Source organism: Calypte anna, chromosome 1 (assembly GCF_003957555.1).
Source record: "Calypte anna isolate BGI_N300 chromosome 1, bCalAnn1_v1.p, whole genome shotgun sequence".
NCBI lineage: Eukaryota > Metazoa > Chordata > Aves > Apodiformes > Trochilidae > Calypte > Calypte anna.
Window position 1 is genome coordinate 146,662,100 of NC_044244.1, and position 14,675 is coordinate 146,676,774.

General features: G+C 45.1%; 1 protein-coding gene across 3 annotated transcripts in view; it reads left to right on the forward strand.

Annotated features, from left to right (window-relative positions):
• The first annotated feature begins 2,065 nt into the window (after nt 1-2,065).
• DOCK9 (dedicator of cytokinesis 9) overlaps nt 2,066-14,675 on the forward strand; it is a 124,575-nt gene continuing 111,965 nt past the window's right edge. For all 3 annotated transcript variants that reach the window (XM_030465047.1, XM_030464696.1, XM_030464773.1), the window contains exon 1: nt 2,066-2,269. In XM_030465047.1, coding sequence (XP_030320907.1) covers nt 2,156-2,269 — 114 coding nt within the window. In that variant the 5' untranslated portion in view covers nt 2,066-2,155. The remainder of the gene's footprint in view (nt 2,270-14,675) is intronic.

The window sequence follows — 14,675 nt, forward strand, 5'->3', positions numbered from 1 at the left end:
TTCTGCCTGAAAGTCCTCTCCACCATGTTCCCAGCACTTGGTTGCTTACCATCAGTGGCAAGCTGTATATTCAGTGCAGAAAAGTGTTTCCAGTTTATATAAGAAGATACCTAAGAATCATAGAATCATAGAATTGGCTGGGTTGGAAGGAACCTCAGAGATCATCAAGTCCAACCCTTGATCCACTACTGCTGCAGTTACCAGACCATGGCACTGAGTGCCACATCCAGTCTCTTTTTAAATATCTCCAGGGATGGAGAATCCACTACTTCCCTGGGCAGCCCATTCCAATGTCTGATCACCCCCTCCATAAAGAAATTCTTTCTAATATCTAACCTAAACTTCCCCTGGCACAACTTAAGAAGACCAAGGCATGCCAGCCCTAACATTCCCAAATACTCCAAGTATTTAAATGCAGTCATGACAGGTGCCTGATGCCTACAAACCTACCGAGTTTAACAGTATTAGTAACCAGCCTCTTGGAAGAAATTCCAATTAAAAGAGCTATCACCACGCACACTTCTGTGCAACTGAGTGGATGCGTGCAACTGTACTGACAAATAGAAACTGTGAGAACATAATGACAGGACAAGGGTCATAATGGCTTTAAGCTGTGAGAGGGTAGATTTTGGTTAGAGGTTAGGAAGAAATTCTGTGGTGTGTGTGAGACACCAGCACAGGCTGCCCAGAGAAGTTGTGGCAGCCTCATCCCTGGAAGTGTTCAAGGCCAGGTTGGATGGGGCTCGGAGCAACCTGGTGTAGTGGGAGCAACCCCACGTAGGTGGGGTGGATTTAAATGATCTTTAAATTCCTTTCCAACCGAAACCATTGCATGATGAATGAAACCCTGGTAAGCCTGGGGGAAGTTCCCGGTGGCGGGTTCAATCCGAGGGTGCTGGCAGGCCCTGAGGCACAGAGCAGGACGCTCTACAGCTGGGGTGTAGCTAGGTAGAGGTTAAACACGTCAGTCTTCGTATATTCAATATAATTACTTCTGTCTTTATGACGACGATTTAATTTTGAAATGTGCGGGCGCCTCGGGGGAGCCTGACTCCTCACGCTTTGGGAAACCCTGACGCCCCAGGCTCCGCTGGCAGCAAACCAAGCTCCATGAGGATGCCCGAGCAGCGAACGCGCCCGTCCCCAGCTGCCACCGCTGCATCCCCACCGCCCATCTCCCAGCTCTCTGACCTCCACTCCACCTCACGGGGCTATACAGTCCCACGCACCTGCCTCTACCTATAGACACCGGTGACAAGCTCACGGGCAGGACCCTCAGCCGCGGGGCCCGGGCACGGCCGCACTGCCGACACCGCACTGCGGCCGCCGCTCCGCGACGTTTTTCCTCCCTCCGGGACGCTGCGGTCACCTCCGCCGCCCCAGCGGGGATTTGCCGCTCGAACGGAGCTACCCTCACCGCCGCACACCGGGGAGGGGTCACGGGATGAGAACGGCCCATCCCACCGGGGGGCACGACGCCACCGGGCACGGCCGCCACCACTACACAGACAACTACGGACCCCGCCGCTCGCCGCTCCCCACCCCGCCGAGGGCGGGCGGGGTCTGCCCGGCAAAGGGCGGTGACTTCCGTCCGCAGGCGGCCCCGCCCCTCACCTTGGGCTCGGTGCCGCGCTGAGCCAATGAGGGTGGGGAATCGCAGCCGGGCAGGTAACGGGGAGGCCCAATCAGAAAAGGGCCTGCGGGAACAGGTGGGGGGGGGCGGGGGCGGGGGTAAGGAGGAAGAAGGGGGCGGGGCCTCAGCCCGCCGCGCGCGTGGCCCCGCCCCTTTTCCCCCTTTGCCGCCCCCCCCCCCTCCAACTTCACCTTCTCCCCTCCCAACCGGGCCCCGGCGCGGCGGCTGCGCGGGTGCCTGCGGAGGAGGTGGGGGGGGCGCATCGCGGGGGGGGGGGCGGAGGGAAGGGGAGGAGGGGGAGGGACTACCTGGTGCCTGGTGCCTGCCAGGAGCGGCGGCGCCGCCTGCGGCACCCGCCGGCGGGGCTCTTGCCCGCCCCTCCCGCCCTCCTTCCCTCTCTCTCTCCCTCTGCCGCCTGAGGGGCCGCCCGGCGGCCGCGCCGTGAGGGCAGCGGCCGAACCGGGCCGGAGAAGAGCGGAGGCGGCGGCGGCAGCAGCAGTGATAACAACAACAACAACAACCATGGCAGTGGTGGCACCGGAGACTCGGAAGTTCACGCGGGCGCTGAGCAAACCCGGCACGGCGGCCGAACTGCGGCAGAGCGTCTCCGAGGTGGTGCGCGGCTCCGTCCTCTTGGTGAGTGTGGTGTGGGGGCGGCCCGGCCCGGCAGAGGCTGCGGACGGATTGCCGCGGGGGGGGGAGCAGCAGCCGCCGCAGTCGCCGCCGGGGCCTCTTAAGGCTGCGGGGGGGGAGTGAGGGTCAGGCGGTGACCCAGAAGGAGACGATCCCTTTGATCCCTCCCGGGCCCGCCCGGGCTGTCACGGCAGCGGGATGGGGGGGGAGAGGCCGGCGCGGCCCCGCTGCGGGCTGGTGGCTCCTCGGCTTCCCCGGAGGCTGCTGCGTGCGGGCTGAGGAGCGGGTGCAGCCGCAGGCGGGACGGGGCGCTCGCTGCCAGCGGCGGCCGCGCCGAGGGCGCCCTGGGATGCATTGAGCGCGGCCGGGCGCTCCCGCCCTGCCTGCTGCGAACTTCTGGGCGTGAGGTGATGGGGGTCAAAAGCGGCCGGCGGAGCTCTCCGGGTAGTGACCACCCCTTCTTCACCCTAACCTGCCGCCTTCCTCCTCCACCTGTGGAGCGGGTGCCATTGGCTCTTGGTCCCTTTTGACGCGCGTGAAAATAGTGGTGGAAAAGTGTTTTTTTTTTTTTTTTCATCTTACTACCGGCTGCACGCTTTACAACCAGAACACTTTTTTTTTTATTTTTTTATTTTTTTGTGTTTGTGTGTATCGTACAGAATGAAAGATGAGTGCTGGCAAGCGTAGCAGGAATGTTTTAATATGTTATTTGTCCCTGTTGTCTGTACTGTGCTTGCACATGGTGCTTGTTCTTGCCAGTTCACAACTGGGCGCGATAGTTTAATTTGAACTGCTGAGAGTAAATTTGCATGAAGGTGTTAGGTGGTGAACTGAGGCAACTGGGACCGAGGGAGAAAGAAAGGTATGGTTTTTTTGGCCTGTCTCTACCTAGGTGACGACGTCTTAAACAGCCTCAGCAAGATTTTTCGGTTTCTCTCTTGGGGCTCTTATTCATGGTATGCACGTGTTTTCCGTGTGGTTTTGTTATCTCCAAGGGGAATGTTTCGGTAAGCACTTAACCCCGTGAAGGTAGAGAGGTTTTGGTGCTGGGGTTCTTGACACTGGAAGCTGTTCTGTCATTTGTTCTTCACTCTTGCTAACGCTAAGTACAGTCTTGTCTAACTTCTTTTAACTGCTTGTCAGACCACTGTTTGTCTTGTCCTAGCTAGGTGATGTGTGAGTAACAAATGTTCTAGCAGTAAATCAAAGGCAAATACCTTTCCGCAATAAAGCAAATGGCTCTAAAATTAAATTACTCTGTATTTAATTGTCGGTCACAGAATATGTAATAGAAAACCTCATATGTATAGTTTAGGGTTTGCCTGAGTACTGACAGCTTTCCACAGAACACTAGCAAATATACTTGTAATGAGCATCCAGTATATATAAGTGCTTCTCCAGGAATCAAGTCTTTCCTAGGAAGAATGGAAGAAGGACATATATATTAAGAAATATGTTTATATTGAGGGATTCATGAATTTAGGTATTTTCATGACACAAGAGTAATCTGCCACCCTCCCCTTTCATAAGTTTTTTTCCTTACTTCACTTATGACTGGTGCCATAGAGGTGAACTGGGAAATTCAGGTTGATAAAATACGTAATAGAATGTTATTAATTTATATTCCAAGTATTTTTGCCATGACAGCATATTCTGCAGAGTGTGAAGTAGATGAAATAAGTGATGGTTTGAAGTGATGTACTGGCTCAGTCTTATTCTGCATTAAGGTCTTTCATCACTATTTTAGAAAGCAAAAATAGTGACTTAGCATTCATGGTGACTTAACATTCATGTCAGGTTTGTGATCCTTTTCTATTAGCTTGATCCTCATCCCTCTCCTGTACAGTCTTGTGCTGAAGTTCACCTTCCTGTTTCAGCTATGTTTTGCCCCTGCTGTTTTGTCTTTCCTGCTATCTTGAATGCTGTTCATTTTATCACTGAACTCCTATGTTCCTGAGCACACACTGTTTAAATCATGTTTAAAAGGCTAGTGATTGCAGGTTTACTTTTATCTTCTTACCTTTTCTTCCTCTGTTGAATGTACTGTAGCTCTTATTTGTTGAGCATTGTGGTGTTTGGAATGAAATTGTATTTTTTTTTTTAAGAAGAAATTTAGATGGGACAGTCTTTTTCTTTTTTAACAAAGACTTTTAAAAATATTCACTCTTGTAAACGTGACAGGTTGACCTATTTCTTGACTGCTGGAATTTTTGGACTCTATCATCAGAAAAATCTCTTAGGCTGACCTGGTGAGCAGAGAATTCTTGCCAGTATTATAGGGGTTGTGGAATATTCCATTCAGATGCATGGCTTTAACAAAATATTAGGACACCCTTCCTTTCCTAGGCTGACTCTCAAAGCTCTCTGATAAAGCACCCTGATAGGATTTCTTGATCTGGGTCATCAACAAAACGTCTAGCTTAAAACATTATTCAGCATTGGTGTATATAATGTGAACTTGCTGTTATTGCTTGCTCATTAATAAATTCTGAAGTTTTCCAGTACTGAAAAACTGCTGAAACTGGTTTTCATTAGTTAGGCTTGCAGTGTAGGATCCAGGAGTGGGAAAGAGTGAACTCAGACGAGCAGCCCTTGATGGGAGAGCTGTCCAGATATGTGCAACCAAGTATTTATTGCTTCTGACCATGCATCTCTGCATCAGAATATACTGAGCAGTGATGCAAATCATCTCGTCATGTCCTGCACTAGCAGATAAAAGTGAACTGTTAATACCTATGAAGCTGTGTATATTCTCTAACTTGTTATTGTGGCTACTATCTAACAGTTCCATTTTTACCATTGAAAATGTATTACTCTACACTTTAAAAAAATAATAATTTTTGGGTTGCTCTTCATATTGGAACTAAATTGAGAGATTTTTATGCCAAGTGATAGACTAAACAGCTTGGCCAAGTAGTAAAAAAAACATTAAGCAGATGTGGTTAGCCAAGCTAGTTTTTGTCACAGAAAGCAGCAAGCTATCTTGTCAGCATTTCACTTCTCATAGGTTCTTGCTGTTAGATGTAGCTTGTTGGACCAGCAAGTACAGTTGGGTTGGCTGAACTGAGAACTTACTTGGCAAAATCAGCTTTTCACTATGGTATGAGGCACATAATTTATGTTATTTGGGTGGAGTTTTTGCTATTTTCTGCTTGACAGAAGCATCCTTGATGAACATTGTCTTGTGCACTGTTGATGCTGTTTTGACTTCAGTCCATCCACGTGATTTAATGTGATAATGCCTCTGGCCACCCAAATACATTTTTGTCTGGGGAGGAAGACTATGGGGATGAGAAGTCTTTCATAAACCAACAGTCTTACCAAGAGATACTTTCTGTGCAGTTTTAGTTTTATGCATGATCTTTAAATGGTGCTGGGTTGTCCAAAGTGTGTTGTATACAGATCAGAAGGACTTCAGGGGCAGTATGTGGTATCTTGTTCACTGATATGTTTATGATTAATTATCCCAGTGAGAAAAAAATGTGTTTTACCCTATATTAAACTGAGCTGATACCTAAGCATAGTAAGTAATTGAGAAAATGGTTGTCATACCAGATTTGGTTTGCTTTTGCTTAGCTGTCAATAAAATGACCTTATTTAATACATAGGTAATGAAAATGTTTAAATAATGCAGCAAAAGTTCTCCCCTGTGTCGTAATTAACATTGTGCAGAAGAAGCCTGAGTTATGGGAAAACAGGATGAAGTGTGTGTGATTCCCAGATTGTTCTGAGCAGTTCTCCTTCTTGATTTGGACATACATATAAAATAGGTCTGAGTACTTAAAAGCTGGAGTAATAATATGTTAGTACCACCTTGGGCTTTATGTGTTAACTTTGGGTATCTGGTAGAGCTTTTGAGTTCTAGAACTTTTGCAGAAATTCAGCTTTTCAGATGTGGAGGAAAATCAGTATATCATAAAAGACAATGCTTAGATCTCCTGACAAGTCTTAAACTCACTGATGTTCTTGCTTTGTTTTAAAGACTTACTTCTTGATTTTTACATGATGTCAGCTTTGTCTTTCCAACTTTCTCTACTTTCTGTGAATGTCAACTCCATAAAAAAAGATGGATAGGTACATTATTACAATGTTTTTACATGGTGTGTTTCCAAAAATAAAGTTTCTGGGAGGGTTATGTGGTATTCATTTTAGTTTGATATTTTTCTTTCTGATTCATGTATCCTTTCATATGACCCGTGCACAGAGGGCTTGTGTGCTTTCCTGCAAAGTGGCTTCTCTGTGCATGATGAATGGAGTATTTGGAACCCCATTAACTGCAAGATTTCAGTTGCAATGTATGTGTAGAAAGAGATAGTTGATGTCTTGCCTTAGTAAAGCAGGAATTCAAAAGTGGTGTGCAATCATGCTGAAGGGATGAGGGAGGACTGGAATTTTTTAGAGCTGATAGGTACAGAAAAGCTGGAAACATGGATAAAGCTTGAGCTTTCTGTAAATGGAAAGTGAAATTATCCACCTAAGGAATTTGGAAGAAGCAAATTGTTATGAATGAATGAGTGAAACCAGGCAGATGTGAACTGACACTCAAGATTTTACAGGAAAACCCACTGCTGACAAGGAACATCATCCTAACACATCTCATCTTGGAGGAACTTGATGTGAACAGTGTTGCTTATTCAGTCACTCTTTGAACTGTTGTGCTTTCTCTACTTGCAGGGAAAAAACCTGATACTTAAGCCTGAGAAGTAACTTTAGTTTATGGTATGTATTGCTTGCCTTTCCTGAAGGAAATAAAAATTGGCAGACAGTAAGATCTTTTCTATAAGGGTGCTAATTTTATTCTAGCAAAATGCATATAAAAACTGATTGAATACAAAATACTAGTAAAAAGAGTTATTCCTGGCAATACTGATACTGCTAAGATACAATGGGTATGATTTCTGTGCTTGTGAGAAGTCAGAGGCTGGACTTGAGTACAGACTGGGCTTGGGTACTAAAGTTTCTATTAATAAATACCATTAATCTTACTTGAATTTAAATGTCAGTTAGCTTCTCATTCAGAGCAGGAATATGAGGGAGAAAATACAGGACAGATATATTTCTGTCTGAGCAAAAATATATTTAACCATCCAGCAACATAAGATCATTCTTGTCACTTGTTCTTTATTTTGTTACTATTTTCTGGAAGAGGGTAAAGGCAAATTCATTCTCTTTCACCCCCTTCAGGTTGTCCATGTCAAGCATTAATTGTGCAAGGCATAAAGATGCACAAGTAGCCCACACAATACCTTTCTCATTTAAATATTCTTGAGATATCTAAAGATGAGAAGATACTCTAATAATTCCGACCATGTAACTTATTTTAGACCTTAATTTAGAGGGTAGATAAGTTTCTTAAGGGAGGCTTATATTCTATCTTAGTCCAGAGGTGTGGATGTAGTTAGTACCTTAAATTTAATAATCTAAGAAGCAGTGGTAGGTATGGCATAATGAGAAAGCTATAGGATTATATTTTATCATAGAATCATAGAATCGTCTGGGTTGGAAGGAACCTCAGAGATCATCAAGTCCAACCCTTGATCCACTACTGCTGCAGTTACCAGACCATGGCACTGAGTGCCACATCCAGTCTCTTTTTAAATATCTCCAGGGACGGAGAATCCACTACTTCCCTGGGCAGCCCATTCCAATGCCTGATCACCCTCTCCATAATGAAATTCTTCCTAATATCCAACCTAAACCTCCCCTGGCAGAGCTTAAGTCCATGCCCTCTTGTCTTACTGGGAGCTACTTGGGAGAAAAGACCTGGCTACCCCCTCCTTTCAGGTAGTTGTAGAGAGTGATGAGGTCTCCCCTGAGCCTCCTCTTCTCCAGACTGAACGCCCCCAGCTCCCTGAGCCTTTCCTCACAGGACTTGTGATGGATCCCTTCACAGCCTCCTTGCTCTTCTCTGGACCTGCTCCAGTACCTCAATCTCCTTCCTGAACCAAGGGGACCAGAACTGGACACAGGACTCAAGCTGTGGCCTCACCAGGGCTGAGTACAGGGGCAGAATCACTTCCCTGGACCTGCTGGCCACACTGTTCCTGATACAGGCCAGGATGCCATTGGCCTTCTTGGCCACCTGGGCACACTGTTGGTTCATGTTCAGCTTCCTGTCAATCCAGACTCCCAGGTCCCTTTCTGCCTGGCTGCTCTCAGCCACTCTGTGCCCAGCCTGGAGCTCCTCATGGGGTTGTTGTGGCCAAAGTGCAGGACCCGGCACTTGGCTGTGTTGAACCTCATCCCGTTGGAATCAGCCCAACTCCCCAGTCTGTCCAGGTCCCTCTGCAGAGCCCTCCTGCCTTCCAGCTGATCCACACTCCCCCCCAGCTTAGTGTCGTCTGTGAATTTGCTGATGATGGACTCAATCCCCTCATCTAAATCATGTATAAAGATATTAAACAGATCTGGGCCCAACACTGATCCCTGGGGGACACCACTGGTGAGTGGCCACCAACTGGGTGCAAAGGTCTGTAGGGGTCCTTAAAGTTCTTTTCATGAGAATGAAAGTGAGCATATATTGTCTCAAAATAGAGACTTCCTGTAAAAAAAAAAAATACAACAAAACAATAAGTGAACAGTCTTAGAAGTATTAAAACCAACGTGGGTAATGTTATGGATGAGATTTCTTGTACAAAGCAAGGGCCAGAATTTCATTGGTAGAATGTACTCTGCTTTGGAAATAAACTTTACTAGACATCAAAAGGTCTTCTGAAAGTTGAGCAAATGCTCTGGGGGGAGTTTTATGAAGAAAACTCTTCTAGAGCACAAAGGTATAGCTATGGAAATCCAACAAATGTAGCTGTGATTGTCTTCTGCTACATTCCTATTGTCACGGGTTGAAGGAAATAGTTTTGCTGCAGAAACAATAGAAAATGAAAGTCTTAATCTGACTGCAGGGGTGGGGATGGGATTCTTTGTTGGCGTAAGGATGAATTACTGCATCTGTTAGAACTGTTTGCCATTTCTTCATCTGTGTGCAGTGAATCAGATGCAAGAGGAGGAATGGGGAATCCAGATGCACTCTTCTGCATTCTCTTGCTGTGTCCAGAGATTGCTGCCTAGTCTGGAGACTCGGACAGTTCAAGTGAGGGGAAAAATGAGAGAGAAGAAATTGAGAGCTTTTGAAAAATCTGGATCTGGCACCTCACACTGGTGAAGCTTACCATTCTGTGAGTAGTGCTGTATGTAAGGTAGTGGTGTTGCCTTGGGGCTTATTGGTACAATACCCAGAATAAAATAAAAAAAACAAGGCACCAGGAAATCTCTCCAAAGGATGTGGTGTGAACCAGGGGTGTGGTTCTCTAGCACAATCACAAGCTGGATGAAGCTGGAAGGGACTTCCGGAAGTTGTTTTGTCCAACCCTCTACTCAAGCAGGGCTACAAAGAGCTGGTTCCCCAGAGCTTTTGAGTATCTCCACAGCCTCTCTGGGAAACCTGTACCAGTGTTCAGTCATCCTCACAGTGAAAAAGTGTTTCCTAATGTTCAGAGGGAGGGACCCTCCTGTGTTTCAGTTTGTGCTGATTTCTTCTGGTCCTGTCACTGGGCACCAAAGACCAGAGCCTGGCTCTGTCCTCTTTGCATCCTCCCTTCAGGTATTTGTATACATTGATGAGACCCATGCTTAACCTTTCTCTTCTCCAGGCTGACCTGTCCCAGCTCTCTAAGCATTTTTTTGGGGGAATGCTTCAGTTCATCATCTTTGTGGCTCTTCACTCTTCACTTCTCCAGTATGTCTATTTCTGTTGTACTGGAGGGCCCAGAACTGGACCCAGCAGTCCACATGTGGCTTCACCAGTGCTGAGCAGAAGAGTAGGACCACCTCCCTCAGACCTGCTGGCAAAACACATCCTAATGCAGTGCCAGGATACCATTAGGCCTCTTGGCCACAAGGGAATGTTATTGGCTCGTGTTCAACTTGGTGTCCAACCAAGACCCTCAGGTCCTTTCCTGCCAAGCTGCTTTTCAGCCAGTCAGCTCCAAGCCTGTACTGGTGCCTGGGATTGTTCTTCTCCAGGTGCAGGTTTTTCTACATGCCCATGTTGAACTTCATGAGGTTCCTGCCAGCCCACTTCTCCAGCCTGTTGAGGTCCCTCTGGATGGCATCACTTCCAGCTCTCTCAGGATTGCCTCATGGGAGAGATTCTTCAATTCATCATCTTTGTGGCCCTCCCTGTACATCCATGGCTCTCTTGTGCTGGTTGGTCCAGAACTGGTTTTCTCTGTGTGCTTGTTCTGTAAGGTATTAGTTTGCTTTTTAAGCACAAAGTAATCTTATCTTTGTGTTCTGAGGAAGCAAGCAGACCACAGGCTAATTCAGACTGGGGAGACCAGAGTACTTGTTGGTGTCAGTGTAAATCAAGGCCTTATCTGGAATTCTAGATTTAGCTCTCTGAGCCCAGGCCAGGCTTTGGTTTGGGACTCCTCTCTGAATAAAATGCCCTATTCTCACTAAAGGACCAGCAAGAGTTTCTCCCTGCTCACCAGCTGAAGGAAAAATGGCCAAGTAGTTTAAGAAGGGCATTTGTTATTCAGATGCTGGAACTATTTTGTGTAAAATAAACAAATAAATAAAATTTTCAGAACCTTCACTTATCTCGAGGCACTGAGGGGGAAGTAATAAGTCAGTTGAGACTGAACATTGGAAAATCTGATTTACAGAATTTCTGTGGACAGGTTAAAGGTAAAGTGAATCTTGTTATGTACATTATTGTCAATGCTGGTGGTTCTGGAACAAATTTCAGCTTTTTAATTGTGCGTAAATCAAGGAAACATGGTTTAGACTGGCTTTTTTTTTTTTTTCCCTAATTGCTTTCGTAATACTCTTGAAAAATTTCTTCTTGTGATGATCTGTATTTGTGTGGCCAGCTTTTGGTAGACAGGGGGGCTACAGGGGTGGATTCTGCAAGCAGGTGCTACAAGCTTCCCCTGTGCCCAATGGAGCCGGTGCTACCTGACTGACTCTAAGGTGGACCTGCTACTGGCTAAGGTTAAGTCCACCAGCAACAGTGATAACATAGTTAAGAAGGGGAGAAAAAAAACCCCTGCACATCACTAGTAGTAATGAGAAGAGAGGATATGTGGGAGCAACAGCTCTGCAGACGTCAAGGTCAGTGAAGAAGGGAGGGGGAGGAGGTACTTGAGGTGCCAGAACAGAGGTTCCCCTGCAGCCTGTCACAAAAATTGTGTTGAGGCAGGGTGTCCCTCTGCAGCCTGTGGAGGTCCATGGTGGAGTAGATATCCACCTGCAGCCCATGGGAAATTCATGCCAGAGCAGGACTTGTGGAGCTGTGGAGAGGAGTCCACACTGCAGCAGGTTTGCTGGCAAGACTTGTGACCTTGTAGGGAGCCCACACTGGAGCTGTCTGTGCCTGAAGAACTGCACCCTATGGAAGGGACCCACATTGGAGCAGTTTGTGGAGAACTGTCCTCTGTGAGAGAAGACCCAACACTGGAGTAGGGGAAGGCTGTGAGGATTCCTCCCTCTGAGGAAGAAGGAGCAGCAGAAACAATATGTGACCAACTGACTGCCTCCCTCATCCCCTGTCTCCCTGTGCTGCTGAGGGGGAGGCGGTGTACACTTTGGGACTAAAGTTAAGCCTGGGAGGAAGGGATGGGTGAGGGGAAGGTGTTTTAAGATTTAGTTTTTATTTCTCATGACCCTTCTGTGATTTGAATGGTAATAAATTAATTTCTTCAAATTGAGTCTGGTTTGCCTGTGATGGTAATTGCTTAGTGATCTCATCCTTATCTTGACCCATGTGCCTTTTGGTATATTTTTCTCTCCCCTGTCCATCTGAGGAGGGGAGTGATGGAGTGGCTTTGGTGGTCACCTGGTGTCCAGCCAAGGTCAACCCACCATATGATTCTAAGAAAGAATTCTGGAAATTAAAAAATAATGGAAACTAAGTCAACCAAACCATTCACTGTTCAAAAACGATACTTCACCACTCTTCTGAACTTTTTTGAAATTTCCAGGGATGAATGGGTTTGTGCATAAACAATGTTACTGTCCCAACAAGCTGAAGTCAAATAGTCCCTTTTGAAGCTTCTTCTACTAAGAAACATAATTGTTCATGCAGTGGGAATATGAAGTGACATAGCATAAAATTAAGTAAGCAGCCAAAATACTCTTCAAAGCACAAGTCTTCCTCAAACCCAAACCAAACAACAAAACCAATCCCAGACCCTCTCGCAAAATGATTTTTAAAAAATAGGTGAAGGTTTTAAGTTTAGTCTCAACAAAGCTGAGAAGGAATAATGTGGATCCAGATCTGCTACAATATATAGAAGCCTGTGATATAGATCCATTGCTGTAAATAAATAATCCTTAGTTTCTGCTTTGTGTACTTCTGGGTTCTTTTTGACACTCAGGTGTTGCTCTTGCCTTAAGAAGAGGTGGCATTTTGTCTGATACTGGCCTGGGTTTGGAACTTTGTGGCACAGACTAAACTGATCTTAATACTTCCATGTACTTTGTGGATATGAAAGAGTTATTTGGTGAAAACAGAGAGAAGACAGGATAACTTTACTACTGTACTTTACTACTTTACTACTATCCCCCCAACAAAGAAGGGCTACACATTAATTATACTCTGAATGGATAATGCTTGCATAATTTCAAATAGAGAAAGCTTTTAAATATCTGGGTATATCAGTGTAGGATGCAATATATTGAAAATCCTTTTTTCTTAAATGAATTTTCTGAAACCTGGAACTCAATGTACCTGATTTTGTAGATATTTAATTTGGTTTTACCTTGGAAGTCCAGAGCCTTGACTGCCTTTGGATGTTTGTGTTTTGACATTGAGATATATCATCTTGCTACGTTATTGGTTAAGGGCACAGCAGCCCTTGGTGAGCTGAAAGGAGTATTGAAATGTACATAGGAAAAATAGAGCTGGGTGTTTTCAGTGGGAGAGGCAGAAGCTCGTGAGACAGTTCTCAGTCTTGTTTTAACAAGTTGGTAAAGAAATCCAAAGTCAATTGGAAATGCTAGCTAGCATTAGGGATATTAGCATATAGAAAAGAGGCTTTGCTTTTAAGGTGATGGAAAAGTAGTCATCCATTTTCCAGTTTGATGACATTGCCAATGCTCTTTTGGGCTCTTTGTTCTATAATGTTGCATAATGGTCTTTATATCCTTTGGTTTCAGAAGAAGTACTGTTCCTCACTAGGGCACTGATCCTGGCAGAGAATCTGCTTGCACTTCACTTGATGCCTTTCTAGGCTCCTATGTAGGCGTGATTGTGACTACAGCCAGGCAGCAGAATGATACAGAACCAAATCTTTGTGAAAGTAAGACAGCAAGTTACCTCACCTAACCCATTCCCTACTTGCCCCAGGACAGAGATGATGACAAGTGGTATTTCAGACCTTTCTACCAGGCACAGCTGCACTCACTTGCATTGGCACTAATAACTGTGTAGCACAGCATCATCTGATTTGGTAGGGTGGTTTGACTAAAAGTCATGGTAGTGTGTGTGTGTGTCTTTAAGAATGGTGAAGAAGGTTCCACTCTTACTATTTGCTAGTCCAAGAGGAATTTTAAAATCACATTGAACCTCAAGCATCAGTTAGTTTTAAAAGAGTGTTCAGGTTAATGAAGAGATGACACGCATCGTAATTATTGGGACCATGCTATTCTAGTTTCTCTCAAAAATTGTCTTGGGATTCTTGCTTGCCATGCTTATCACCTTGGAGTGTTCCTCTGGTATTCTATATGGCCTTAAATGGATCAATAAATCTTATATGTTAATTTCTTCCCAGCCAGAACATATATATATATATATATATATATATATATCTATATCTATATAGCATGATCCAGTAAGCATTTTCTGACATGGAATATAAGGCTTCTAATAGGAAAAAAATAGTAAATCCTGCTGTGTACAGTCTTGCTTTTAAAGTTCAGGAGACAATACATTCAAGGTAATGTTTTGGCAGCTAATAGTCTGCTGGAGGGGAAGTTGGAACTTACTCCTGACTGAACTAGGAACAAAGGGAAGGAGAGAGACTTGAATCTGAATCACCTCCATAGAGGGATTAAAAGTATAAAAAAAATGTATGAGCCCTGACATTTCTATTGTTCTTCCCTGAACTAAGGTTATTCAAAAAGTCAGGTTTTGTTTTGCTTTTTTTTGCTTTGTTTTCCACTCTACTGTGCTGTTGGCGTGGTTTCCTCAGTGTTTCTGAAAATAATATCCTATAATTAGCAACTTGTGCTTTAGCTCTCTAATAATGATAAATTTCTGTTTGGGTTATCTTATCAGTTATTTAAGTGCTCAGAATAATCACTTCAGCTTCAGAAATCTGAAAGTTATCTGACCACTAGATGGAGACCAGCGAGCATATTTCAATACCAGAAAGCCTGTGTTATGACTTTTATATATAAAACTTAAAAG